This window comes from Penicillium citrinum, assembly GCF_028827155.1.
Source record: "Penicillium citrinum strain IBT 23319 chromosome Unknown utg000003l:1.0-4596430.0:1.0-4598250.0, whole genome shotgun sequence".
In the NCBI taxonomy this organism is placed as follows: domain Eukaryota; kingdom Fungi; phylum Ascomycota; class Eurotiomycetes; order Eurotiales; family Aspergillaceae; genus Penicillium; species Penicillium citrinum.
In genome coordinates this window covers 1,205,792-1,228,853 of record NW_026622688.1, presented here as the reverse complement: position 1 = coordinate 1,228,853, position 23,062 = coordinate 1,205,792, and the positions used below count along the sequence as shown (strand labels likewise).

General features: G+C 48.3%; 7 protein-coding genes across 7 annotated transcripts; 2 read left to right on the top strand and 5 right to left on the bottom strand.

Moving 5' to 3' along the window:
• Positions 1–374: 374 nt before the first annotated feature.
• On the top strand, positions 375–2,307 carry N7469_003700 (siderophore iron transporter mirB; the record flags this gene model as incomplete). Its single annotated transcript, XM_056642620.1, has 4 exons — positions 375–583; positions 650–920; positions 982–1,321; positions 1,376–2,307. The coding sequence occupies 4 exons, from the start codon at positions 375–377 to the stop codon at positions 2,305–2,307; spliced, it is 1,752 nt and encodes a 583-aa protein (XP_056502032.1).
• Positions 2,308–3,034: 727 nt separating this feature from the next.
• Positions 3,035–4,150, bottom strand: N7469_003699 (glutathione S-transferase family protein; the record flags this gene model as incomplete). The annotated part of the gene is made up of 3 exons (XM_056642619.1): positions 3,035–3,139; positions 3,198–4,079; positions 4,139–4,150. The coding sequence occupies 3 exons, from the start codon at positions 4,148–4,150 to the stop codon at positions 3,035–3,037; spliced, it is 999 nt and encodes a 332-aa protein (XP_056502031.1).
• A 332-nt stretch (positions 4,151–4,482) lies between these two features.
• Positions 4,483–5,283, bottom strand: N7469_003698 (haloacid dehalogenase, type II; the record flags this gene model as incomplete). Its single annotated transcript, XM_056642618.1, has 1 exon — positions 4,483–5,283. The coding sequence occupies one exon, from the start codon at positions 5,281–5,283 to the stop codon at positions 4,483–4,485; it is 801 nt and encodes a 266-aa protein (XP_056502030.1).
• Positions 5,284–8,304: 3,021 nt separating this feature from the next.
• Positions 8,305–12,294, top strand: N7469_003697 (putative nuclear migration protein; the record flags this gene model as incomplete). The annotated part of the gene is made up of 4 exons (XM_056642617.1): positions 8,305–10,129; positions 10,179–11,357; positions 11,419–11,637; positions 11,714–12,294. The coding sequence occupies 4 exons, from the start codon at positions 8,305–8,307 to the stop codon at positions 12,292–12,294; spliced, it is 3,804 nt and encodes a 1,267-aa protein (XP_056502029.1).
• A 692-nt stretch (positions 12,295–12,986) lies between these two features.
• On the bottom strand, positions 12,987–13,305 carry N7469_003696 (cytochrome b5-like heme/steroid binding domain-containing protein; the record flags this gene model as incomplete). The annotated part of the gene is made up of 2 exons (XM_056642616.1): positions 12,987–13,064; positions 13,129–13,305. 2 exons carry the CDS (start codon positions 13,303–13,305, stop codon positions 12,987–12,989), a joined length of 255 nt encoding a protein of 84 aa, XP_056502028.1.
• Positions 13,306–13,637: 332 nt separating this feature from the next.
• On the bottom strand, positions 13,638–16,979 carry N7469_003695 (putative mRNA splicing factor RNA helicase (Cdc28); the record flags this gene model as incomplete). The annotated part of the gene is made up of 1 exon (XM_056642615.1): positions 13,638–16,979. One exon carries the CDS (start codon positions 16,977–16,979, stop codon positions 13,638–13,640), a length of 3,342 nt encoding a protein of 1,113 aa, XP_056502027.1.
• A 1,104-nt stretch (positions 16,980–18,083) lies between these two features.
• On the bottom strand, positions 18,084–21,290 carry N7469_003694 (tyrosine protein kinase SWE1; the record flags this gene model as incomplete). The annotated part of the gene is made up of 1 exon (XM_056642614.1): positions 18,084–21,290. The coding sequence occupies one exon, from the start codon at positions 21,288–21,290 to the stop codon at positions 18,084–18,086; it is 3,207 nt and encodes a 1,068-aa protein (XP_056502026.1).
• Positions 21,291–23,062: the final 1,772 nt, after the last annotated feature.

Genomic DNA, 23,062 nt, shown 5'->3' with positions numbered 1-23,062 from the left:
ACACCCAACACCCGCAAGTGACGATCAGATTAGATGGTTGGTTCTGAACAGGATTCTCTTGCGATTCTGTTCCAGGGTCTTGCTTTGATTTCAGTATGGAGTAGTTGTAATGATGTGAGTGCGAGATTGGGATTGATTGGTTTGCATTAGTGTTGCAGCGTGTTACATATATGGGGGCCACCGTATACGGAAGAGTTTCTTTTGGATCTCCGAGATCAGTTGATTTTGACGATCCTATTTACACGGTCGCTTTGCCCTTGTCTAGGCGGTGATCAGCATTTCTTAACTTTTCGTTTTTCTCTTGGCTTCCTTTCTGCTGTCTCTTTTGATCTTTTTGCAAGACCTCTTGATTGTCAAGTGGTTTTTATATCGCCATGGCTGAGCAAAAAGTCTCTGAGGAGGTTGAAGTATCCAAGCCGGAGGTGAATGTAAATGTTGAGAGTCAAAAGGAGACTCCATCTGATAGTGAGGATTTGGCTTATGACCCAAATCTTCCTGATTATAATGCCCAGTATGGTGTCAAGTCTGCAGAGGCCATTACTTTGTCGTGGACAAGGTCTTCTCTTATGGTCGTATACGCAAGGTCAGTAGTTTCTTTAAAGCCCTCACTGTAATTTCTGGATGGGACGTCATGCTCACTATTCTACAGTATGTGGTTGTTGTATTTCAGCAATGCCTTCGAGGCATCGTTGTCAACCAACCTGACTCCCTTTGTGACCAGTACATTCAACGACCACTCTCTGATGTCGGTCATCAATGTCGTGACACAGGTCTTGACTGGCGCTACCTATATGCCCGTCGCAAAGATTCTGAACCTATGGGATCGTATCGCTGGCTTTTCACTGATGCTTTTCATCGCCATTCTCGGCATGATTCTTATGGCAGCTACCAACAGCTTCGAGCTTTATGCTGCATCTAATGTAAGCTCTCACAGACACTCTATACATTCTCATAGCTTTTCACTGACCGCATATTCTGAAGTGCCTCTACTCGATCGGTTTCACCGGTATGACTTTCTGTGTTGACGTGATGACTGCCGATACATCTACACTACGAAATCGTGGATTGGCATTTGCATTCACCTCTTCTCCTTATATTATCACCGCTTTCGGTGGTCCCAAGGCAGCGGAAACTATCTATGCAGACAACTGGCGATGGGCTTTTGGTGCCTGGGCCATTGTTCTTCCCGTGGTTGCTACTCCCTTGATCGTTATGATGGCGATGGGTAAGCACAAGGCAAAGAAGAACGGCCTTGCTCCGCGTCAAGTCAGCGGTAGGACATGGGTTGAGAGTTTATGGCATTATTTTATCGAATTTGATGGTAAGTGATGGTCCTCATCGCGCCCTTTAGGATAAGCCTTCTAATTCATCTCAGCTTTCGGTGTCATTCTTTTGGTTGCTGGCTTCATCCTCTTCCTTTTGCCTTTCATCATCGCCGCGGACTCTAAAGATCAATGGAAGAGTGGTAATATCCTCGCCATGCTGATTGTCGGATTTGTTCTGCTTGTGGCTTTCCCGTTCTGGGAGAGATACGGCGCTCGTGCACCCTTCGTTCCCTGGTCGCTGCTCACGAATCGAACTGTTATTGCCGCTTGTATGCTCGACTTCGTTTATCAAATTGCCTACTATTGCTGGTACCAGCAATTCAGCTCTTATCTGCAGGTGGTTTACAATACTTCGATTGCTGGTGCTGGTTATATTGGTAGCATCTATGACGTTGTCGCGGGCGTTGAGCTGTTGATCGTTGGCGCTTTGATCAGTATCACTGGTCACTACAAATGGGTTCTGATGTGGGGTGTTCCAATTTATATCCTCGGTGTTGGCTTGATGATCTATTTCCGCCAGCCTGGAACCGGTATTGGCTATATCATCATGTGTCAGATTTTCATTGCCTTGGGCGGTGGTGTTATTACCATTGGTGAACAGGTCGCTCTTATGGCCTCAGCTAAGCACAATGATATCGCGGCTCTTTTGGGTCTCCTCGGACTCTTTGGTTACATGGGTGGTGCTGTTGGAGGAAGTATTGCTGGTGCCATTTGGAACAATGTTTTGCCTGGTGAACTTCAGGAAAGACTCCCCGCAAACACTGCGGATAAATGGGAGGATATCTTTGGTGATCTTGAAGTAGCACTGAGCTATCCAGTGGGCGATCCGACACGAGAAGCTATTGGCATGGCATATGCGGCTACGAACAAGTACATGTTGATTGCAGGTGTCTGCATCATGTCTTTGGGTCTGATTTGCATGGCCGTCATTAAAGACCGCAACGTCAAGCACATCATACAGACAAAGGGTATGTTGTTCTAAGTTTTTACATTTAGATTACAGTGCCCTTAGTAGCCTGTGCGTATCGACATGTTCGAGGGGTGTTATCGTCTCGGTCGAACTGGAAACCGACTTCCAAGGTCGTTCTTTGTTTTTTATAAGACTCAATGAAAGGTTGATGGCGATGGCTTTGGACCACTTTGAACTTGGATTAAATTTCTCTTATTTCTACATACTGGGTCAATAAAAGGTTTTCTTTTCTGATCAAATAATGAACTCTAATCGTGGGACCTCCCAAGGTCCACAAGTTGCCTCTGATATATTTAGCCAGTAGGGCGACTTCGCCATAGTTCAAATTTAACAAATATCAATTGCAAGCCTCAAAATCCTCAAAATCTGCAGATCTTACTAGCATAGCACATACTTAAATCTTCAGGCCGAATCTGACTAGATGCCCGGTCCAATGTACCATTTGCGGCAATTATTGGTCCTTCTACTAAGCTGCACAGGCCAAGGACTTGTTGCTAGAATAGAAATAGATGACTACCTAGTTCGCATACCGAGATAAATTTGGAAAGTTTCAATCAAAGGGTAATAGGTGCGGCAATTTCCTGTCCATTATGGTCATATATATATAGTCAGAAGATATGCTGGGCGAATAGAAGTCCCATTTCTTCATTTATTCGTTACCCAACGAACACTTGTTTCATGCGTATGAATCAAGTTCACGATGCAGAACATATGGCAAAATAGCAAACAAGCTCGACCCCTACTCTTCCAGATCAGCCAAGATATCAGGAATAGGGCCCACTGGAATGACTAGCTGCCTATTTCCAGTCTTACTTCCAATGGCAACAGAGTACCCAAACTTATACTACTACCAGTCAGCAACCCATACTTCTCTCGCTCAAAGCTAGGGGATCCAAACTTACAATATCAAAGAAGGTTGTCTTTTTAAACGCTCCATTTGTTAAGACTGATTGATCATAGTAAAGCCTCCGATACCAACGATCGATGAGTGGATAATCATGTCTGATCATCTTCAGGTTACATCGGAAGATCAAATAATAAGCAACATCAAATCGAGCAATTGTCGTGTATAATCGGATATCAGCCTCGGTGATATATTCACCGAAAAGAAAAGGATGATGTCCTTCTTGACTGAGATGTGCTTCGACACGGTCCAACGCTTCAAAGAGAGGGTATAGGTTCTCTTCATACGCTTCCTGTGTGGTTGCGAACCCTGTTTTGTAAACACCGTTGTTGATCTGAGGATACACCCAAGCATTCATTTCGTCGATTTCCTTCCGCAGATGTTCGGGATAAAATCCACCTCCTGGCCGAGACTCTTCTCGCATTGATTCGGGTAAGAGGTCATCGAATTCGGTATATAGCATGCGAATGACCTCACTGCTTTCATTGTTGACGATGGTCTCCTTCTTCTTGTCCCATAATGTAGGTACGGTATATCTTCCTTCGTAGTTTGGATCTGCCTTCAAGTATAATTCTTTCAGGTACTTGAATCCGTATAGAGGGTCTTTGTCGGCGGATCCGTATCTTCCGGAGAAAAACCATCCGTTAGGACCAAGTTCGGGATCCAGAACGACTAACTGGATTATGTTCTCGAGTCCCTTGAGGCTGCGGACTAGATTGGCTCTGTGGGCCCATGGACAGCCGTAGTTGATGTATAGTACGTAGCGGTTCTTTTCGACGGGGAATTCAGCCGATGGGTTGCGGGAGACTCGGGATCGAAACGCCGAATCTTTACGGCGAAAATGGCCGTCGGAATCGGCGTGTTGGTAGATTTTTGTTTCCTTTTAGCGAGATCAGTTATTGGATTCTCTTTGTGAGAGTAGAAACGAGGGGGGCTTACTTCGTCGGTCATGGTTGGGTTAGTCTTGGATATGTATGGAGGTGATCGACGATGCTTTGTTCCGATAGCGTAATGTCGGATTTTGTGGAGAGTTGCTTATCAGTACTTCGAATCTGTTACCTCTTGTTCGAATAGAGATGAGGCTACTCTTATATCTATTCAATTTCCCAAGGAGGATATATAGTCTAGTCGTATGAGCATTCGCAAGTATTGCAACATTGCAAAGATGACAAATCCTCGGAGTTTCGCGCTTCATTGCGTCAGCAACTGTTGGAGAGATCGAAAATGAAAATTATTCATGATATACAGGCTCATCTATCCAGAATTGAGATGAAATGCTCTATTTAGTCTGTCTCTTGAATTCCAAATCGTCGAGCAACCTCGACAAAACCACCAGTATCCTGATCAACCCAAATATCAACCCATCCTTCATTCCTCGTCTGAGCTACTACATCAGCAGACCAAGCCTCCTCCAACTCTCGCGCAACATAAATTGCTTGAAACCCGCAGTCTTTGGCAGCCTTCAAATCATTCAGATGAGCAGCTACAAGAGCACATTGCGATGGTTCCAATCCAAGTCGACTAGCCGCCCCCAGATAAACCGTAGGCGAAGGCTTATACGCACCGAAATGTTCGGAACTGGTTAGATGCGCAAAAGGCAGAGATCCGTGCTTCTTTAGATCTTCGAGTAAAGAGACATTGCCATTTGATAGGGTGGACGTGATGAATTTTGTATTCAATAGAGTCAATCCCTTTGCGCTGTCGGACCACGGATCAAGACGATGCCAGACGAATGTTAGATCCCTTAGTTCGTTATCGTTGAAGAGGAGTAGGATGTCGCGCTCTTCGAGGAGCCTTTTCAAGGCATTGTAATGATGCTGGTCGATTGTGATGAATTCGGTGGTTGACGGGTCAAATGTCCGTGTGAAAATGCCGTACGAACGGCGCCATGCTACCGTTAGGTCAAGCCAGTCTTGCTCGGTTAGAGAAGATGCACGGTCTCGTACGCTATCCGGAAGAGCCCTGTTCGTATCGGATAGAGCATGCAAGGCTGCGGCTCTGAGTTCCTTGGATACACATGTTCGCCATGAGACAACTGTCCCGAAAGTGTCGAAGAAGAGAGCGCGGGGAGGTTGGCCCGTCATACTTCGGCTAGAATTGTGGAACTGTGGAGGTGGAGTGTCCAAGCGGCTGTGATCTGATGTGTCTGATCTGAGGTGTCAGACAGGGTGGTTCTAGAAGATTAGAGGATTAGAGAGATCTACAATGTAGATATAAATGGTAGTTAAGTAAATGATGGACATGTAGAACAGATGCATCTGATGCTGACTCATTTGTGGACCGAGGCATGCCGAATGGTTTAGGCTGATGGTTCTTCCTAGGGTATTTTCGGATTCAACAGATTAAATTTTTACAGATTCAACATGGTTGACCTCAGGGTGTTGAGATCTACCAAATGAATTGGCAGCACAAAAATTATCTAAATGCGGTATGGTATACTATAAATGTGATAGTTGGTCTGTTTGGCAGGATAGATGGTCATCCATGTATTCTTTAGTCCACTATCCAACGGGAATCAATTGGCAATGAATGTACATACTTTATAGTTATCCTTATAATAAGACACTCTCTAACTGCATCCCGTGCATATGGGATATGCAAAGACTTTCACCTTCATCTCCTCGCCTCTACTTTTTCTTCTGTTTCGACGATATCTCCACCTTAGCGTCTTGTCCACACATTAGCGCGGCTGTCAAAAAAGAAAAAAAAAGACCACTCGGGGGCCCTGCATATCGAATGAAAGGCCACCAACTGCCAACTGACCTGTCAACGGCCCGTGTCTGCATTAGTCCTCGTCTTGTGAACCCCTCTCTGTCATAGTGGATCATCTTAAACGAGCATACTATCCTATCATCATTGATGCTCAAGCTTAATGGAGTTGTCGCGTTCTTGTGTCTTCGAGACTTAGTCTAGTTGCCAATCGGACGGAGGACATACAGTTGAGCTAGCATCGCTAAGGGTAGGCCGAATTGCTAGATTTGGACTTCATTGGCTAGGCATTTCTTTGTGGCTTAACGGTTTACCAGTGCAATGCGACCGGCATTTGGAGATGAATTCAGCCACAGCACGGACTGGAAATTTGCAGTGGAGGGCCAATTGTGCTCCAGGCTTTGCTGACTTGTATCTACAGCAGTCTATGCGGTTTCGAATATCTTCAATTGAGAATGATACAATCCAAAAAAATGATAAGTAGAAGAAGTGGATGTTGCCATAAAGTGGATCTTCAACCCCGTGACTTTTCCTTCTCTTTTTCCCTTTCTTTCTTTACTGTCTCTTCTTGTCATAGTGAGATGGAGTGACTATCATTGAATTCAAATGCAATATGTACGAGTGCAATGATCCGATAGATCAGAATCCAGATGCAGCGGAAACACAATCACGGGCCACAGGCTGTCGTTGGCAGGAAATTGCCTACGACGATCATCACCAGCGAACTTCACGCTAGGGTGGACTGGCCAACGCCAGAACAGGGGATTGCTCACTCTCAAACACGCTAGTCAAGTCTCCTATTCCACAAACAGGCCATGGCCTAATCTATTCGACTTGGCCACTCGACTTAGCGTTGCTCGTGCTGGTGGATGGCGCATTTCTACGATTGGCCCCTGCAATAGCAATTTCCATTTCCCAGTCCGAGCTCGGGGAATGATGGTCAGTGTCTCTCCACTGAGATCTCACAGCAATTACCACCAAGGGAAATCAAAGATAGACAAAAAAAGGGGGAAGATCTGAGTTGACTACAGCTCAAATGGAGTCGTGGACTCTCGGCCGCGACTTGAACGCGTTGTTTGGACCCATCCTGGATATAGTGGACCCCGTGGAACCAGTCTTTCCTCTCTGACGAACACCTTCCCCGTGGTGAAGCTTTTGAAGTGCATAGCTACAGTAAACAACCGCGGACCCATTTGGACTATGTTCCGAGATATCTCCTGGCGGTGTTGTGTGGTCCGTTCATACGGAAGACTGCGCCTTGCCTTCGCCTTCGTCCGAGATCGCTTCAGACAAAGAACCCTTTTTTTTTCTCCTTTTCGATTGGCTATCATTGTTTTGTTTTTGTTTTTTCTTTGTTTGGCTTTGGGATCCCACTTTTTCGACAACAATACACCAGTCCAATTAGCTTTCCATATTGGTACATCGGAGTATATCGGTCATATGGAAACTCCGCAGACCTACGGGTGTCCCAACGAGCAACACCATACTACTTATCTACATATAGTCTACGGGATGTACTAACTATGTACATCGCGTCAATCTTGTCTCCCGACATCAGAACGGGGCAATGCCTGTTAGTGTCTTGGGTGGCAGCTCTCTGGTGGAGCTTCATGCATCCGGGCTAATCGGGTGGGTTGCTAGCTTCCCCATGTCCCCCCCCCTAACGAACACCCCTGGACTTTTTTTATTCTTGATTTATTATTATTGATTTTATTTTCCCATGCTCCTCGCATCCGGTCCTATTACGATCCTTATGCAACAAGGCTGATCTAATAAAGTCTTAAGGCAATCTAACGGGCATCTTGACCGATCTTTACCTCGTTGGTAAGAGCCCCGTGGATCAAGTCATATTACGACTGCTTCCTCGGTGGTTTCTCTTCGGAGAGAAGCAGAAGTACCAGTGGATTCGAGGATCGCGATCGACCTTACCTTCGAATTGGTCCAGGGGGTACTTGACATTCGATCCATCTCCTCCCATTCTCTTCCCAATTCAAACTTCCAGCCTCGCGACACCCGCATCGCAGGTAAGTAGATTTAGGGTCTCCGTGCATATCGGAATTACCGCATTGGCTCCTCGCGCGCACTTTGTGCATCTCGCATTTGCACTGTAACAAAGTGGCTGACTGATTGTTCCACCACAGAATCCCCCGCGTGTGGCCATCAGAGACCAGCCACGAGAAAATTCGACGATCTTGCGACCGACACACCCAAAGGACTCAGTGGGCTCAGTGACAACTAGTGCGATTTCATTACGACTTGATACTTCCACAACGAATGACTGAATTAGGGTAGACAATTCGATTGATGGATCTCGGCTGCGTCGTGCTCTGGTTAGCACAGTGAGAAGAAGAATATCATCGGTGATGATTGACTGCTTATAGCACGCGCAACCAGAGATGGCCACAGATTTGCAGTCTACGGCGGTCTCCATGGGCCAGCCATCGCCTGCACCGTCGAATTCCCGGACCGCTTCAAAAGCAAGATCTAGATCTCGACCAGCGCGCGGTCGAAGAAATTCATCTCCAGCCCCATCCTCCTCCCCAACCGGTCTTCTAACGCCTGCATTCTCGCCCGATGATGGACATACCGATGTCGATGTCGATGATGAGATCATCGAAGAGGATACACTATCACCGTTTGACCCGCGGCGGATCACACCGACCCTACATGCATCTCTCGTTTCTGAGATCCTGAACCTCCGACGAGAGGTTGATAGCAAAACAAAAGCAATCGATACATTGGAGGAGACTTTGGATGAATCACGGACAGAAAGTGAAACTTTAAATGCAAGTCTGTTGCAGGCTACTCGAGAAGCTCGATCATTGAAGCACCAAATCCAGCTTTTGGAGGGCGGAACCTCGTCTGCAATGACAGAGTTGGCTCGTGAACGTGATGAAGCTGTTGAGAATATAAATGATGTGCGCAAGAAACTTGAACAGGCGCAGAAAAAGGCTCGCAGTCGAGACGATGATGCCGAGCGAACGCAGATGTTGTGGGATCGCGATCGAGAAAACTGGGATAATGAGAGACGCAATTTGGAACGAAAAGTCCATGTGGTGGAGGGCCGTCTGAAGACAGTGCTAAGTGAAGTTGCTGCTGCGCAGGAGGCTGGAACTCTTCATTCTCGACCCAATGAGCACGATGATATCGCGAAGGATAGGAGTAAAGGAAGTGACACGGCTAGTGTCGCATCTAGCAGTCAAGGCCGTCGACGTGCAAGTATGACTAGCGTGACGACCGACGAAGGAGATGACCAAAATAACTACCATAATGTACGATACTCGGTGATGAGCATGGCTCCTGGCAAGGGCGATACTGGGGTAAACCTCGCGCAAGAACTGGATTTCGACGAAGAAGAGGAATTCGTCGTTTCTGATGAAGAGACGCCTGCGTCGCCTGAAGCCCTCCCTGAAGAACGACCCTTGTCTGTTCATTCGGCGGCATCTCATTCGATTGCGTCCAAAGCTAGAAGAATTCTCGGCCTTTCGATGCAAAGTACTTCTACCACTGCAGGTGATTACCGGGTCGACTCGAGTGCTTTGAACAGCCCCGAGAAGATTCGTCCTGAGCAGCCTGCTGTCGAATATTGCGATATGGGAATTCAATACTCACCCCCACCATCGCCCAAGATTTCCGCTGTGGAAGAGAAACAGAAGGACGTTCCAGTGTATATGGATGCTGGCCAAGTAGTCGAGGAGACGCACTTGGATATGCCAGAGATGAAGGATACTGCGACAATTACTGTCACAATGGAGATGAAATCGACTTCTTGCCAGACTGTTGAGGGTCCGCCAGCCTTAGAAACCCAAACTGTGTCAGAATCAGTAGCCCATTCGGTCGAAATGACATCGGTATCTACGCAAACTGAGGATATTCCCGAGGAAACGGTTCCAAGCCAGAGAGATACATTATCTCCGCATGATATTCCTTCTGAGATCGACGTCCCCATGATTGCCATCCACCCACCAGGCTCGGAACCTCCATCTCCACGCAACAGCGTTGTTCTTCCTCCACAGACGAAGAATGCTTCTTGTCAAGCTAGCTTCCGATTTATTTCCGAAGGACGGTCCATCGCCATACAAACGGAAGAGATTCGCATCGACAAGAGGCCAGTGAAACTGCCGGCCAGTCTTCTCCCCTCCGCTATCCCTGACCTACCCACTCGTTCTGAGACCCAGGACTCTTCTGCCCCTCAACAATATCAACCTTATCGACCCCCCCGTGCCTCCACCGCGTTCTGCTAAGCGGGACAAACGGCCATTGACCGTAGACCGACCTGCAAAACCACCACGCGCTCCACTATCCGAGCCATTCCAGGCCTACCCGGGTAATAATGACAATGGCCCACTCTCAGATGATCCTGTTTCTGGGCTCCGGCGACCATTCCGCTCCAGTAGCCTCTTTGCTGGTTTTGAACAGCTGAGTGACGATGAAGGCGGTGCAGAGGAACGTGACATTTTCACAGACGATGAGCTCCTCAATAGACCCTTTGCTTCGTACAAGCTTCGCCGCGGTAAAATGGTCAACTCCAAGCAAAGAACCAGCTTGGATGATATCGGCCTTCCTGAAATCGACGAACACTTATCCGATCCTGAATCTCGACAATCCATTGATACAGAGCGTACCTCTATCCGCGGGGGCGGAGGTGCCCATGCCTCTAGCAGCAGACAGCCTGGAATGCGCAAGATGGCCATGATTTCTAGTGGCACGGCAGCTCATCAAAGACCTCGAACACGAAGCCCTAGTGAGCCAAGTCTCAGCGGCAGTGCAGGCTCAAGCATTGCACCCCCATTCCCAGTCCCTATCCGACTTAGCTCGCGAAAACTTCCATTAACTGGTAGCGATGGACCTCCAAGCCCAACTCGCTCCACTGGTCGACAATTCTCGGACCGTGGTGCGCGGACATCTATCCAGCGACGACCAACATTACGACGAGTCCGATCTGCAGCAGCGATGTCGCAAAGTGATCTTGCTGAGCAACCAGAGACTCTCTCCTCTCCTACACGATCCACTTCGCCTTTCACTGTCGATAGTCCTGCTGCATACCGTCCACCACCTATGCCATTCGATGATATTACCGCACCTCAAGAGCGAAGAACCACCTATAAGCGTGGCTCGCACCGCCCTGCTGTCCCATCTATGAACTGGAATCATGAGCGTGAGAATTCCACCGGAGGAGTCCAGCCTACAAGTGTTGTGGACGCAATTGCCCAAACTATGGTCGGCGAGTGGATGTTCAAATATGTTCGTCGACGCAAGTCGTTCGGCATGGGCGAGTCCAAGGACAACTGGGAGGGTAAAAACCCGGACGAAGTATCTGCCCATATCACCAACAGTGGAGTACGACATAAGCGATGGGTCTGGCTTGCGCCGTACGAAGGGTCTATCATGTGGAGTAGTAAACAACCTACCAATGGACCGGCTTTACTTGGTAAAAGTGGTCGAAAATGTGAGTTGCCAGTTCAGCCTTACTTTGTCTCTAGATTGTTGATTCTAACATATCTTCCAAGTCACCATTCAATCCGTCCTTGACGTCAAAGATGATAACCCTTTGCCTAAAGGCGCCGGCACATTCAACCGCTCGATCTTGGTCCTTACACCACAGCGTGCTCTTAAATTCACTGCTCTGACAGTGGAACGCCACTATGTCTGGTTAACAGCCTTATCCTTCCTCAGCCATTCCTCAATGGGCCTACACGACCTCGCCGCAGTCCCGCCAGCACCACAAGGTGAAATGGGCTCACCAACACCCCCCCGCCGCCCTCCGCCGCAACCCAATCCGCGACTCAATTCGCGTGGCAAAAGGTCGTCCCCGTCCAACACCAGGAGCTAAACGCTCCTTCGGCAACGCCAATACTCCAGAGCCAGTACCGGAAATACCCGTCGACGGAGATCTAGATATGGCCGCTGACGCCCCGCACGTCCCACGCTTCTCCCACCATAATCACACCCGCAAGCGAAGTAACACTGCTCCACGCGCTCCAGCCTTACATGCTATCAGAAGTTTCTCCAGCCAAGGCACAATGCCCTCTTCGCATAGTGGTACGACAGGCTCGTCGGAACCATATTTCTCTCCTGCCCCTCCGCCAGTCCTACCAGCTGGTCTCCGGAGTGGACGAAGCAGTATCAGTCGCAATTCTGAAGCTAGTGGGCGTGCTTCTAGCGTTGGTGCGAATATGTTTGATGTGGGTACAGTCCGGATGGAGGCTTTCATTGATCACCATGCGGAACAGATTAATAGGCGTGGTCCGCCTGCTAGTTCTAGTTCGCGTGGTCGTCATATTAGGAAGACTTCTAGTCAATTCAGTCATGGTCGGTATGAGGATGCTCTCTCTGTGGATGGGAGTGAACTATCTTTTCGATCGGATCCGTTTCGTGGATTTTAGTCTTGTTGGTGATTGGCAGTGCAGATCACACTGTCTACACTCATTACCCTTCCCTCCCCCTACCATCTCCCTTACACTACCACTTATACTCGCATTTACACTTACACTTCCTGTCTTATACTTCTCACTTTCACACGTATGTTTCCCATTCTCTTTGTTTCCTTGGTTACTAATTCCCTCTTTCATTCTCATTCACATTCACATTCTTACTACTCTGCCCACCCTCCTATCTCTCTCTCTCTTTTCTGGACATCATATCACATCACATCATATCTATTATTCATCCTTTTGGGCTCGTTGATACCATTGTGCGAGGATACCATATCATATTTCGATGGCGTTATACATCATACAGATAATGTATATTGAATTCTCACTAGACTCTACTCCAGAATACCGCGAATAGCAGTAATTTGATATATCACGATCAGGCTTGAAAAAGTATTGACTTCGTACAAGGATGTATATCTAATAGTAAATTCTCATGAAATCGCATTTCATGAGATAAACAATTCCCCATGTATTTGGACTGAAATGGCTGAGTTGGATGGTGTCGGTTATTGACGGCTTTTGCTTCGGCAAACTCCGATCAGACCATCGCGGGAAATATCAAGTGTCAAACTGGACAGAACAGAACTGCATCGAGACGGATATCTTATTCGAGTATTTGGAACTGTGACAGACGAGGTGTATTAAAGCTTCGCGGCATCCTTGACTTCGCCGATCTTCAGTTTTGGAGAGTACTTCTTCAATACGGATTCATTGTGGTACTTGTGGTTGTTAGCCTGGATCTAGCAGATGCAAATGTAGCAGAGAGGAGGATGAGGTGAATACCTTCCAGAATTGCTTGGATGCATCCTTTCCAGCTACACGCTTCAGGATCTTTGCGCCGCCAGGATGTTCGTCGACGAATTTGGTTACGTCGTAGACGTTTGTGTCGACGATGATGTATAGGCCCTTTTCGGCGGTGTTGTGGGAGGCAACGTCTGCGGGGGTGAATGTTTGAGACATGGTGTATTGTTTGTATGTGTGTGTATGTGTAGTGTAGTGCAGGTTTTGAGGAGAAAGGAGTGAAGGGAGTTGGAGTCGGAGTTGAAGGTGACGTTTAAAGCGGAGTGTGGAGGCGGGGCCGAGGTTGATGAATTGCCGCGGTTGGGAGGATTGCAATTGCGGCGATGTTGATTGGTTGGATTTATGATGATGGAGATGTATGAATGTGATGGCGGGCATTTAATCTATTTACCGAGTATACATTATGATTATTATGATTATTATGATTATTAGTATGATGTGGTGATATAGATAGATTGGCTCATAGATAGTTTGCAATATACTACATAGTGCTACTGCTTCCCCTTAGGCATCTTCCGATCCAATCCCAATGACTCCAAATCCTTCTTCTTATAATAATGAGGAGCAACTTCCACCAACCACTCCGCTTGCAATGGCATATTGCTGCGCATATACTCCTTACTAGTCAAGACTAGTTCAAAGTAAATCACCCATCGCGGGTTCACTTCGAAAAGTGTACTCGACGGATGTAGATACACTGACTGTCCATTTTTGATAGTCCGATAGCTATCACCACCACGTTGGAGACGCGCTGCATTGGGGAAAAAGCCTGCGGTAATCGCCTTTTGGATCGGAATGAGATTGTTCGCACCGCAGGTACTCACGCTGATCTCGACACGATCGCATAATTTGGCTAATTGATCGCGTACATCACGCGCTCGGGTCAGACTTCGTTGTTGGAGGAAGTTCTCCTTTGCCCAGACAAAACTAAAGTCTGAGTCGACCCATTGATTCCAAACATTGAGTAGAGTGAGATGGTCGCCGCCGTCTTTCACGGTGAAGCGATTGCGAGCACTGTCTGCGTGGATTTTCTTGTCCTTGGGTCGGAAGAATAGTGCACTTCCTTCGCCGAGCATGGAGACGATTGAGAGGACTTCCTCGACGCATCCATATTGACCCGCGGCGAGGATTGCCTTGGCTAGCATTGGATCCGTGGGGAATTCGGCCATCTGTCGACCAACCTTGGTTAGTTCGCCTCGGTCGTTTAGAGCGCCGAGAGCGTATAGTTGTTCCAAGGCCCGGATGATAGTTTCTGCTGGAGGTGGATCCATGAAATCGAAGTCAAGTAACTGGTCGATACCCAGGGACTTTAGCATCAAAATAACTCCGTTCAAATTTGTGCGTTGAATCTCGGGCGTGGTGTTTTCTTCCAATTCATTGTAGTATGCCCATTTCGTATACAATCGGAAACATTTGCCTGGACCAACTCGTCCGGCACGTCCTGCTCGCTGGTTGGCCGAGGCACGCGAACACGGCGTCACGACTAGACTCTCCATGCCGGTTCGTGGGTTGAAAACATTCTCCTTGACGAATCCGGGATCAATCACATACACAATGCCATCAATCGTCAAACTTGTCTCAGCAATATTAGTTGCAAGAACGACCTTCCGAGCTTTCGGCGGCGTGGGCTCGAAAATCTTGGTTTGTAGCTCTGATGGCAAATTGGCATAAATCGGACATATGATCATTTCCGGTATTTTACTGCCCAGTTTTCGAGCCGTTTCTTGTAAACTTTGATCGGCAGCTTCAATCTCTTCTTGACCAGTTAAGAATACAAGAATATCGCCCGGCCCCTGTGTGACGTGGATCTGGAAGACAGTTGTAATGGCAGCAGCCAAATAGTTCGCTTCGGGCTGCGACGTATAGTGCACATCGACCGGGTATCTTCGACCAGGAATGTTGAAGATGGGCGCGTCATCGAAATATTTCTGAAACTTCTCAGCATCCATGGTTGCGGAGGAAATGAGCAACTTCAGATCCGGTCGTGCTTTGGCAATATCTTTCAGTAGACCACACGCAATATCGGTAGGAACCGTTCGTTCGTGAGCCTCATCAATCATGAGAGCAGAATACTGGCCAAGGTCCGGCTCTGTGAGCAGTTCTCGCAAAAGCATACCATCAGTCATGTACTTCAAAATTGTCTTATCGCTGGTATTATCTTCAAAACGAATAGCATAACCGACTTCGTTTCCGATCTTCGTGCCCATCTCTTCAGCCACTCGAGCTGCGACACTCATGGCAGCAACTCGTCGTGGCTGAGTGCAGCCAACCTTCATCCCGTCTTTGGTATATCCAGCTTCATGCAGATACTGAGGGATTTGGGTCGTTTTTCCAGACCCGGTCTCACCCACAATGATCAAGACTTGGTGGTCATGAACTGCTTGGATGATCTCGTCGCGGAATTGATAGATCGGTAGACTCTTCCGAGTCTCCTCCATTGTAGCAGCCTTCTTCTCCTCTGCATCAATCTGTTCCTTGAAACGAAGTTGTTCGGCAGTCATGGGCTTTTGCGTCCCCTCCATCTTCGCATCCATAATAAAATTGATCTGCTGGGTATCATCAAACACATATTCGTAATCCCCTTCATCGACAAAGTCTGCTTTTTTGATCTGGGCCTTGGCTTTCGCGGCTTGCTCTTGTTCCCATTCCTCATGTTCCGTGACAAAACGCTCCTGACCCGTCTCGTCCCGATCAACATAACGCTTATACAGGGCGTCCTCTTTCTTCTTGCGATCAATCTTCCCTTTCTCCGTGATATAATCATCGGGCATCATGTATCCATCGCGGTGGTCGTCAATGCGTAGACGCTCCTCGGCGATACTCAGAACCTCGCGATTCCGTGCAAATTCTTCTTTCTCCCTTCGAGTCAAATTCGGGTTCTCTCGAAGTTCGGCTGTTTCCTCTGCAACTTGTCTTCGTAGCAATGCCAAGCGTTCCGTCTCTCGCTTCTTCAAGTATTCTTGTCGTGATCGCAGTCGTAAATCGGGCATCATCGAAGCGCGCGCGTCGGCATCATCGGCCAAGGCGCGACGTCGCGCAGCTTCACTGTCTCGCGTTCTGTCTTCGACAATCTTCTTAGATTTGCTGTCGTCCTTCTTCGCCAATCGCTTGGCGAATTCATCTCGTTCGCGGAGGTCCTTCTGGCGATTGATCTCTTCTTGTGTTTGAGGATCAATATCTTCGGCTACGGTGGTGGAACTTGGAGATGCAGAGCCGTCTTCCAATCTGGTTCGTTTCGAGTGTGATTCTTCAAAATCACCAGCATGCCCATCATCTTCGAGAGCCTCATCTTCGACAAATTCCTCATCGCCCCAACGATCATCAAAGTCTTGCGAATCCTTTCTTCGCAATTTTTTCGAACGCGGTCGATCACGACTCTCTGCATCGCGACTGCGGTCTCGCTTGCGGGTATCATCTTTATCCCGTCTGCTTCGTTCTCGATTCCTATCGCGATCGCTATCTCTCTCTTTATCTCGGCGTCTTCGTCGTTCTCGCTCAGCTTCCACATTCACGGGTCCCAAGCCTGCGGAATCTGCCGCGTCTTCGCCCATATCAACCAATCGATATTTCTTCTTAGAGGATTCTGCGGGGGCTGGAGGTCGCGCTGCAGTCGTGGCTGGTTTAGTACTGCCCTTGCCTACCCGGGAGTACAATTGGCCACAGAACGCGCCGATTTCATCGGGGCTGCCATCGAGGAAGGAGACTAGTTTGTCTTGAAGTGACGAGGCTGACTTCGCGGATCCAGCTTCGGCAAGGACAAAATCCACAGCGATCGGGTCTGATGCGCCCGTCAAGCGGATGAGCGAGTCGGAGACGAATGTTTTGTTATCCATTTTGAGGGCGGGTGAAGGTGGAGGTGGAGGTCGAAGAGGGTCGGCGGGTTGTCGATGCAGCTCTTGAGGGTTTAGTCGGCGCAGGCGACAATCGTTGATCGATGATTAGATAGATATGAGCATTGTTAAGTTACAGGTACAGGTAGGAAAGCCGTCGTGCTGGCGCCGGTGAGTTTGAGGATAAAAAAAAGAAGCGGAAGAGCAAAGTTGAAGTCGAAGTCGAAGTTGGAGCTCGGAAGTCACGCCAAGCCCGGTGGCAATCTCCACTTTGCACTGCGATGGACTTGGAGAATTGCAATTTACTGTGAGTATTGGTAGTTTATACTATTTATCTTTTAATATTTTAATACGAATAATCACCGAAGCAACCCCTAGAGAAATTACTACATAAAGTGTCATCAATACTCCTGGATTTCAGGTATTCACAAACATAGAACCAAACTGGTTACTTTAGAACACAAGACTTAAAACAGATCTCGCTAGCACAACACAGGATGGTGGGAATCATTATCGTCAATCAAAGAACAAAAGAAAAGGTGAAATAAAACATCAAAGGCTGGCAAGTTTCTGCCAGATAAGAAAAGGAAGGATTCCTTTCCAGAGATTCAGCAGGTCAGGCCTATTGAAATGGAAATGGAGCCCGAGTGACAATAACTCCAGTCGCAGAGCCATGTTGATACATCTCATAGCATATAATCATGCTAAGTAAATGGAACAAAGGAAAAAAGAAAGCAGACAACGCCGCAAAACGAACGAAACGCCACGCTGAAACTCCAGGGTATTCACCCTTCAGTAAACTTCATAGGGTCATGACGAGAAAAATATGGGCGAACGGATTCACCACCAACTGTCAATCATAACCGAATTATATATCCAGACGAGTATGTATAATTGGCGATGACAGGTAAGAGGCAGACTCAGCTTCGACCCGAGAAGCCTGAAAATGAATAAGGAGAGGGAAATCGTAATCGGAACGTGACATGAGATGGAGGAAGAAATGGACTAGCGCCGAATCATTTCAACTCCAAAGACAAAAGAAAGGGGAGAAGCACAGAGCACCCTCCATATGCACAACAATCAAAAAAAGGGGAGAGAAAAAATAGATTATACATCGATCATTTCGGCATCCTCAGCCAAAATCTCGTCCGCAGGTCCAAAGTTGCCTTCAAAGACAGTGGCGCCTGCACGACGACGCTGATTCACAAATTGAACACCGTAAGTCTCGAGAATTTGATCGGCGGTGGGTCGATCCTGAGGCTCAGGAGAGATCATCCAACCGACGATCTTGTCAAGCGCCTGAGCGTGATGAGCATTGATCATGAAGTCTGGCGGATCAACGAGTTCGCCGCTGCGTGCGAGACGCGATGGCTTGGGCGCACTCAGCTGGCGGCTAGTGAGGAAGTCGTCACCGAAATCATCATCACCGAGGTCAGAAGCACAGAGGTCTTCGAATGATGACTCTTCAGGTACCGGGTTTCCAGACGCATCACGGAAGATACTTGTCTCCGAGCTCCAAGTAAGGCTAGGGACATCGCTCATATCACCATTTCGAAGCTTCTGCCAGGACAATCCATTATCTGGCAGTTCAACATTACCAGCGATTTCAAACACAATCAAACCCAATGAGAATATATCGGCCGGCTTGTCAAAACGGCCCATTAGGATTTCAGGTCCAATGTATTCTCGGTCACCTTCGCCATCAATACCATCCTCAGCTGGCCAGTGAACGGCCATACCAAAGTCTCCAATCTTGAGGACTCCTTCGAAGGTAACCAGAATATTGGCAGGTTTGAGATCAAGATGTATGAAACCTTGGTCATGTATATGCTTCAATCCAAGGGAGAGCTCCAGCAAAATCTTCCAAATGCGGAAGTCATCCAAGCGAGCCTTGAGACCTGCCTGGGCCAAAAATACGTCCAAGCTGCCCTCCTCGCAGTATTCGGTTTGAATGTAAAGGTGGCCAAAGTCTTCCCAACTGTTAAAGAAGTGGATGATATGATCGGAGTTGGTCAAGGTCTTCAGGACTTCGACCTCACGAATACGGCGCTCGCGATCCTTGAGACCCGAGTAGGGCTGCTTACTCTTTTTCACGGCCCACACTTGATGGGGGATATCAATAGGAGACTTAGGGCCACTGGAGGGAAGCGAGAAGACTGAAGGAACAGAGTCTTCGTGTGGCTGACCAACACGGAAAACCTGTGAGAATTCGCCAGTTCCAACAAGCTCAACCTTCTCGAAGCGCGCAGTGAGACTTGGATCCACATCGGGGGCGTGGTATCCACTCAGGGAAAGACTGGGGCGCTTGCTCGAGAGTAAGGAATCACGAGGACCGGTGGGAGTCGCCGGAAGGTTGTTAGAGTTGGTTGAGCTGCCGAAGTCAGGCTGATGACCTTGGTCATTAGGAACAGAGATAGACAGTCCACTAGGGTCTGGAGGGAAGTATTGGTCGCGGGGGGTTCGAGGAGAGGCCTGCCAAAAGCGTTCACGAAGAGGGGTTGAATGAACACTCGAGTTGGATTCTGACAGACGCTCGAGAGATGCGATTTGAGAGGTTGCAGGAGGGTAGGTAACAGATGGCATGAAGGTTTGTTTGGTTGGAGTAGGAGGGAAGTCAGAATCAGTGAGCGGTTGGCTGTCATTTCTGGATGGAGATTCGGCCTGCATTTCATCTCCATCCACACTGACGAAGCTACCCCGACGCGATGCCTCGGGGCGATTGAAGGAGTTACCAAATATGCCCATTCCTTTTGCAAATGGGCCAGCCTTTGGTCGCGCAGCAAACGGAGTGGCATTTAATGGTGATGCGGGTGCAGCTTCTGACTCTCTTAGTCTAGATTGAGACTTGTCAAATAGACGCTCCGGGGGTGGGTTAGGCCCCGCCGTGAACAAATTCACAGGTCGCTTGCACGGAGTATCAGGCATGTTTTTGCTGAAACCAGCTCCGTTGGGATCCTCAGCATTTCGGTTCTTCTTCGAGATCAGCCCAGTTGACATAAAGGCAGCTGGGAGTGGTTTGACCAGTTTGTAGTTGTCTGGTGTTGCAAACTCTCCCGAGTCTTCGCGAGTTAGACGCCGCACTGGGGCAGGTCGAGTGGCGCCTGCCGGAAGTGATTTGGAGAAGTTAAATATGGGACGAGCAGGCCCCGTCTTGTGTGTCGGCTCATGAGTCGGCGAATCATCCAAACTGGAACCCGAAGAAGACTGGGTGATAGTTCTCGACAGAGGATGCGCCGCGGGTCGAGAAGCCTGAGCTGTGTTATTCGTAGAAGCATTGACGTTGTTTGGCTTTGGGGAGAAGAGAGGGCTAGCCGGAGGCCGTGGAGAGAATAAGTTGTTGTCCTGTCCTTTCTCGAACAGTCCGCTCTCAAAGGACATTCTCGGCCGCACGGCCAATGGCGTCCCTGGGGGCACATTATCATCGCCGGCTGCTCGAGGTTTTCCAAAAAGAGGTCGCTCGCCCTGTCTTTGCTGCAGAGTCGAGCGTCGGAGGGAGGATGAGCGCTTAGGAATGGTTGCAAATGGACTGAATGGTTGAACTGGAGTCGGGAAAGATGGGATTTCGCCTTCTGTTGGGCTTGTAGGCGCAGTTTCGGAGTTGTTGTCGAAGATATTGAAATCAGTGGAGAAGTTAGGCGCGTGCATACTGCGCCGCTTCGCTGAGGGACTCCCTCGAGAAGCTTGATCCAAATTCATGATACCGTCACTTCGCTTCAGGGGACTGACCGTCGCAAATGACCCAAAGGTTCCACTTCGTCGCTTTTCGATGCGCGATAATGTAGAGCGAGGAGCAAATGGGGTCTCGGACTGAGGCGCAAGTGGCGTAGTGGTTGTTGTACAGGTCGAACCGTCGAGGGGATCAGCCAAATCCACGAGAGTCAAAGCATTTTCTTCACCTGGTGGTAAGGAAATTGGCTGGGATGGTGTTACGTTGCCCGTGTCCGTTGACACAGCAAGAGCACGTTTAGCCGGACTGCGTGGTGACGTTCGTCGTCGCATTGCCGGCCGGGTAATTTTGGCACTAGGAGGGTAAGGAACTGCGAGAGGTGAAGGCTGACCAGAAGAAGGAAAGAGCACAAAGTTGCTCTGGGATGAGCGACGGGATGGAGACAAAGGAGAAGAGACGTAGGCGGATTTTGACGGCGAAGTATTACGTGTGTTGAGGAAAAAGTTGGAGCTCTTGGAGGGTGAGCGCGACAAAGAGCGCCGTAACTGGCGGATGGCGGAACTGGCATCAACGTGATGGATGCCCGAGTGTGATGGAAGATGAAGGGTTCCACCAGAGTCCCTGTGCGGTGAGAAAGTCGCAACCATGATGGCGATGCTGGGGAATGCTCGATGTGTCGTGCCAAACTCAAGAGAATGAGAGATTGGTCCAATCACGAATAGGATCGCGTCAACGGGGATTGTTGACAATCAGTCGGTGGTTTTGTTTTGTGTTGATAGTCTTACACGCAAAGTTTGAACAGTAGAGTAACACGTATTCTCCTCTTTCGCGAAGGTTTCTCCAACCCTTCCAGGGTGGCCTACTCTTTCAAAAAAAGAGAGAGAGGAACCAGAGGGGGAAAAGGAGCAAATCACGCGTATCCGCTCCTTTACGAGGGGCGGGGGAGAGGGCGGCGAGTTCAAAAAGGACAGGCCGAGCGTAGGGAAGGACTGGAATGCTGGGAAGGCGCAGCCGTAGAGTGGCGAAGTGAGGTAGCTGCCATTCACCTAGTCATCGCGAGTCGAAAATTAAGGAGGATATTAAGCGGGAATCCCGTCGAAGCTGTATTGGACGGGATAGTATAGATCGAAAGCGTCAATGTGTGGAAAAGAGAGAGAAAAAGAGAGGTGAGTGTGGGAGGGTGTGTTGACACAATGCGCGCGCTGTGAGGCTGGGGAAACACCGCGCGGGCTTGATCGAATGGCGACGCGCGGGAATGTTTCAGGCCGGACACGCGGACATGCGGTTTCCGGTGGACAGTCCTCGAGTGATAACACGGGGGGAGGGGCGTGGATTATTCTTCCTCGGTGTTTCAAGGAAGAACGGAAGCGTAAGGGGTAGATCCCTCTCCCTAGAAAGAGTGTCGGAGATGGTTCCACGCGAGATGCGGTAAATCGAAAAGAGGGGTGTGTCTGTACTGTAGTTGAAGTTGAAGAATGTGAGTTACTTTCGCGATCGAACCGATGACAGCGTGGGTAGTATTAAGATGGGGGCGATAGAGAGATAGTAGAGAAGGTGATCGATGAGTGGAATGCGAGAAGGTGGAAAGTTGTCGAGGCAAAAGTGAGCGTTCAATCAACGCGCTTGTCGCGTTGTTGATCCTCGATGCCCAATCGGGTTTAGCGGCGGGGGAGCGCGTCGTGACATAAACAAATAGATTATGTCATCATATACTTAATATCAGCAGAGGTATATGTACACCTAGAGCAGGAAACAGTATATCAAATTATATTCTTGAAAAATAATATAAGATAATAAAGAATTCTAAAGTGAAACATCCGATATTTAACCACTCCTTCCATCCCATCCCGCTTGACTGCGTTGACGTTCCAACCGGGGATGGTGCGGCAACCAAGTTAGTCTGGGGAACTCCCTGCCTAAACACCTGCGCGAAAGACTAGACACTGGGGAAGAAACAAAATAGTCAAAATAATCGAATAATCTGCAATAATTAGAAGTGTAAGCAAAAATGAAAAGAAAAAAAGAGAAAAGTTGAGTTCTCAACAGATCAGACTGAGACCAGAACTAACTTGTGTTTATCATCTTCACAACGCTAAGACCACGCGAAGTGCCTTGCTTCTCGGCCTCCACCATGACTGCTCTCATCTGATGGATCACGTTCTACTAATTCTATACTAGTGACTTTTACTATTCACTCCATAGTACTGTATACCAAGTATCAGTCATAATGCAGAATATACGATAGTAAAATATACTTATTTACTCTTTATCATTATCTCTATCTATGAGTTCTCTTTCTTCTCATTGTTGTACTATGTATTGTGTATGCATCTATTCGGTGGGGACTGTCAACGGAATCCCTCGGGATCTGCCCGTCGTGGGTCACACCATGCCCCTCTTGTTCTATGTGGTTTATCGA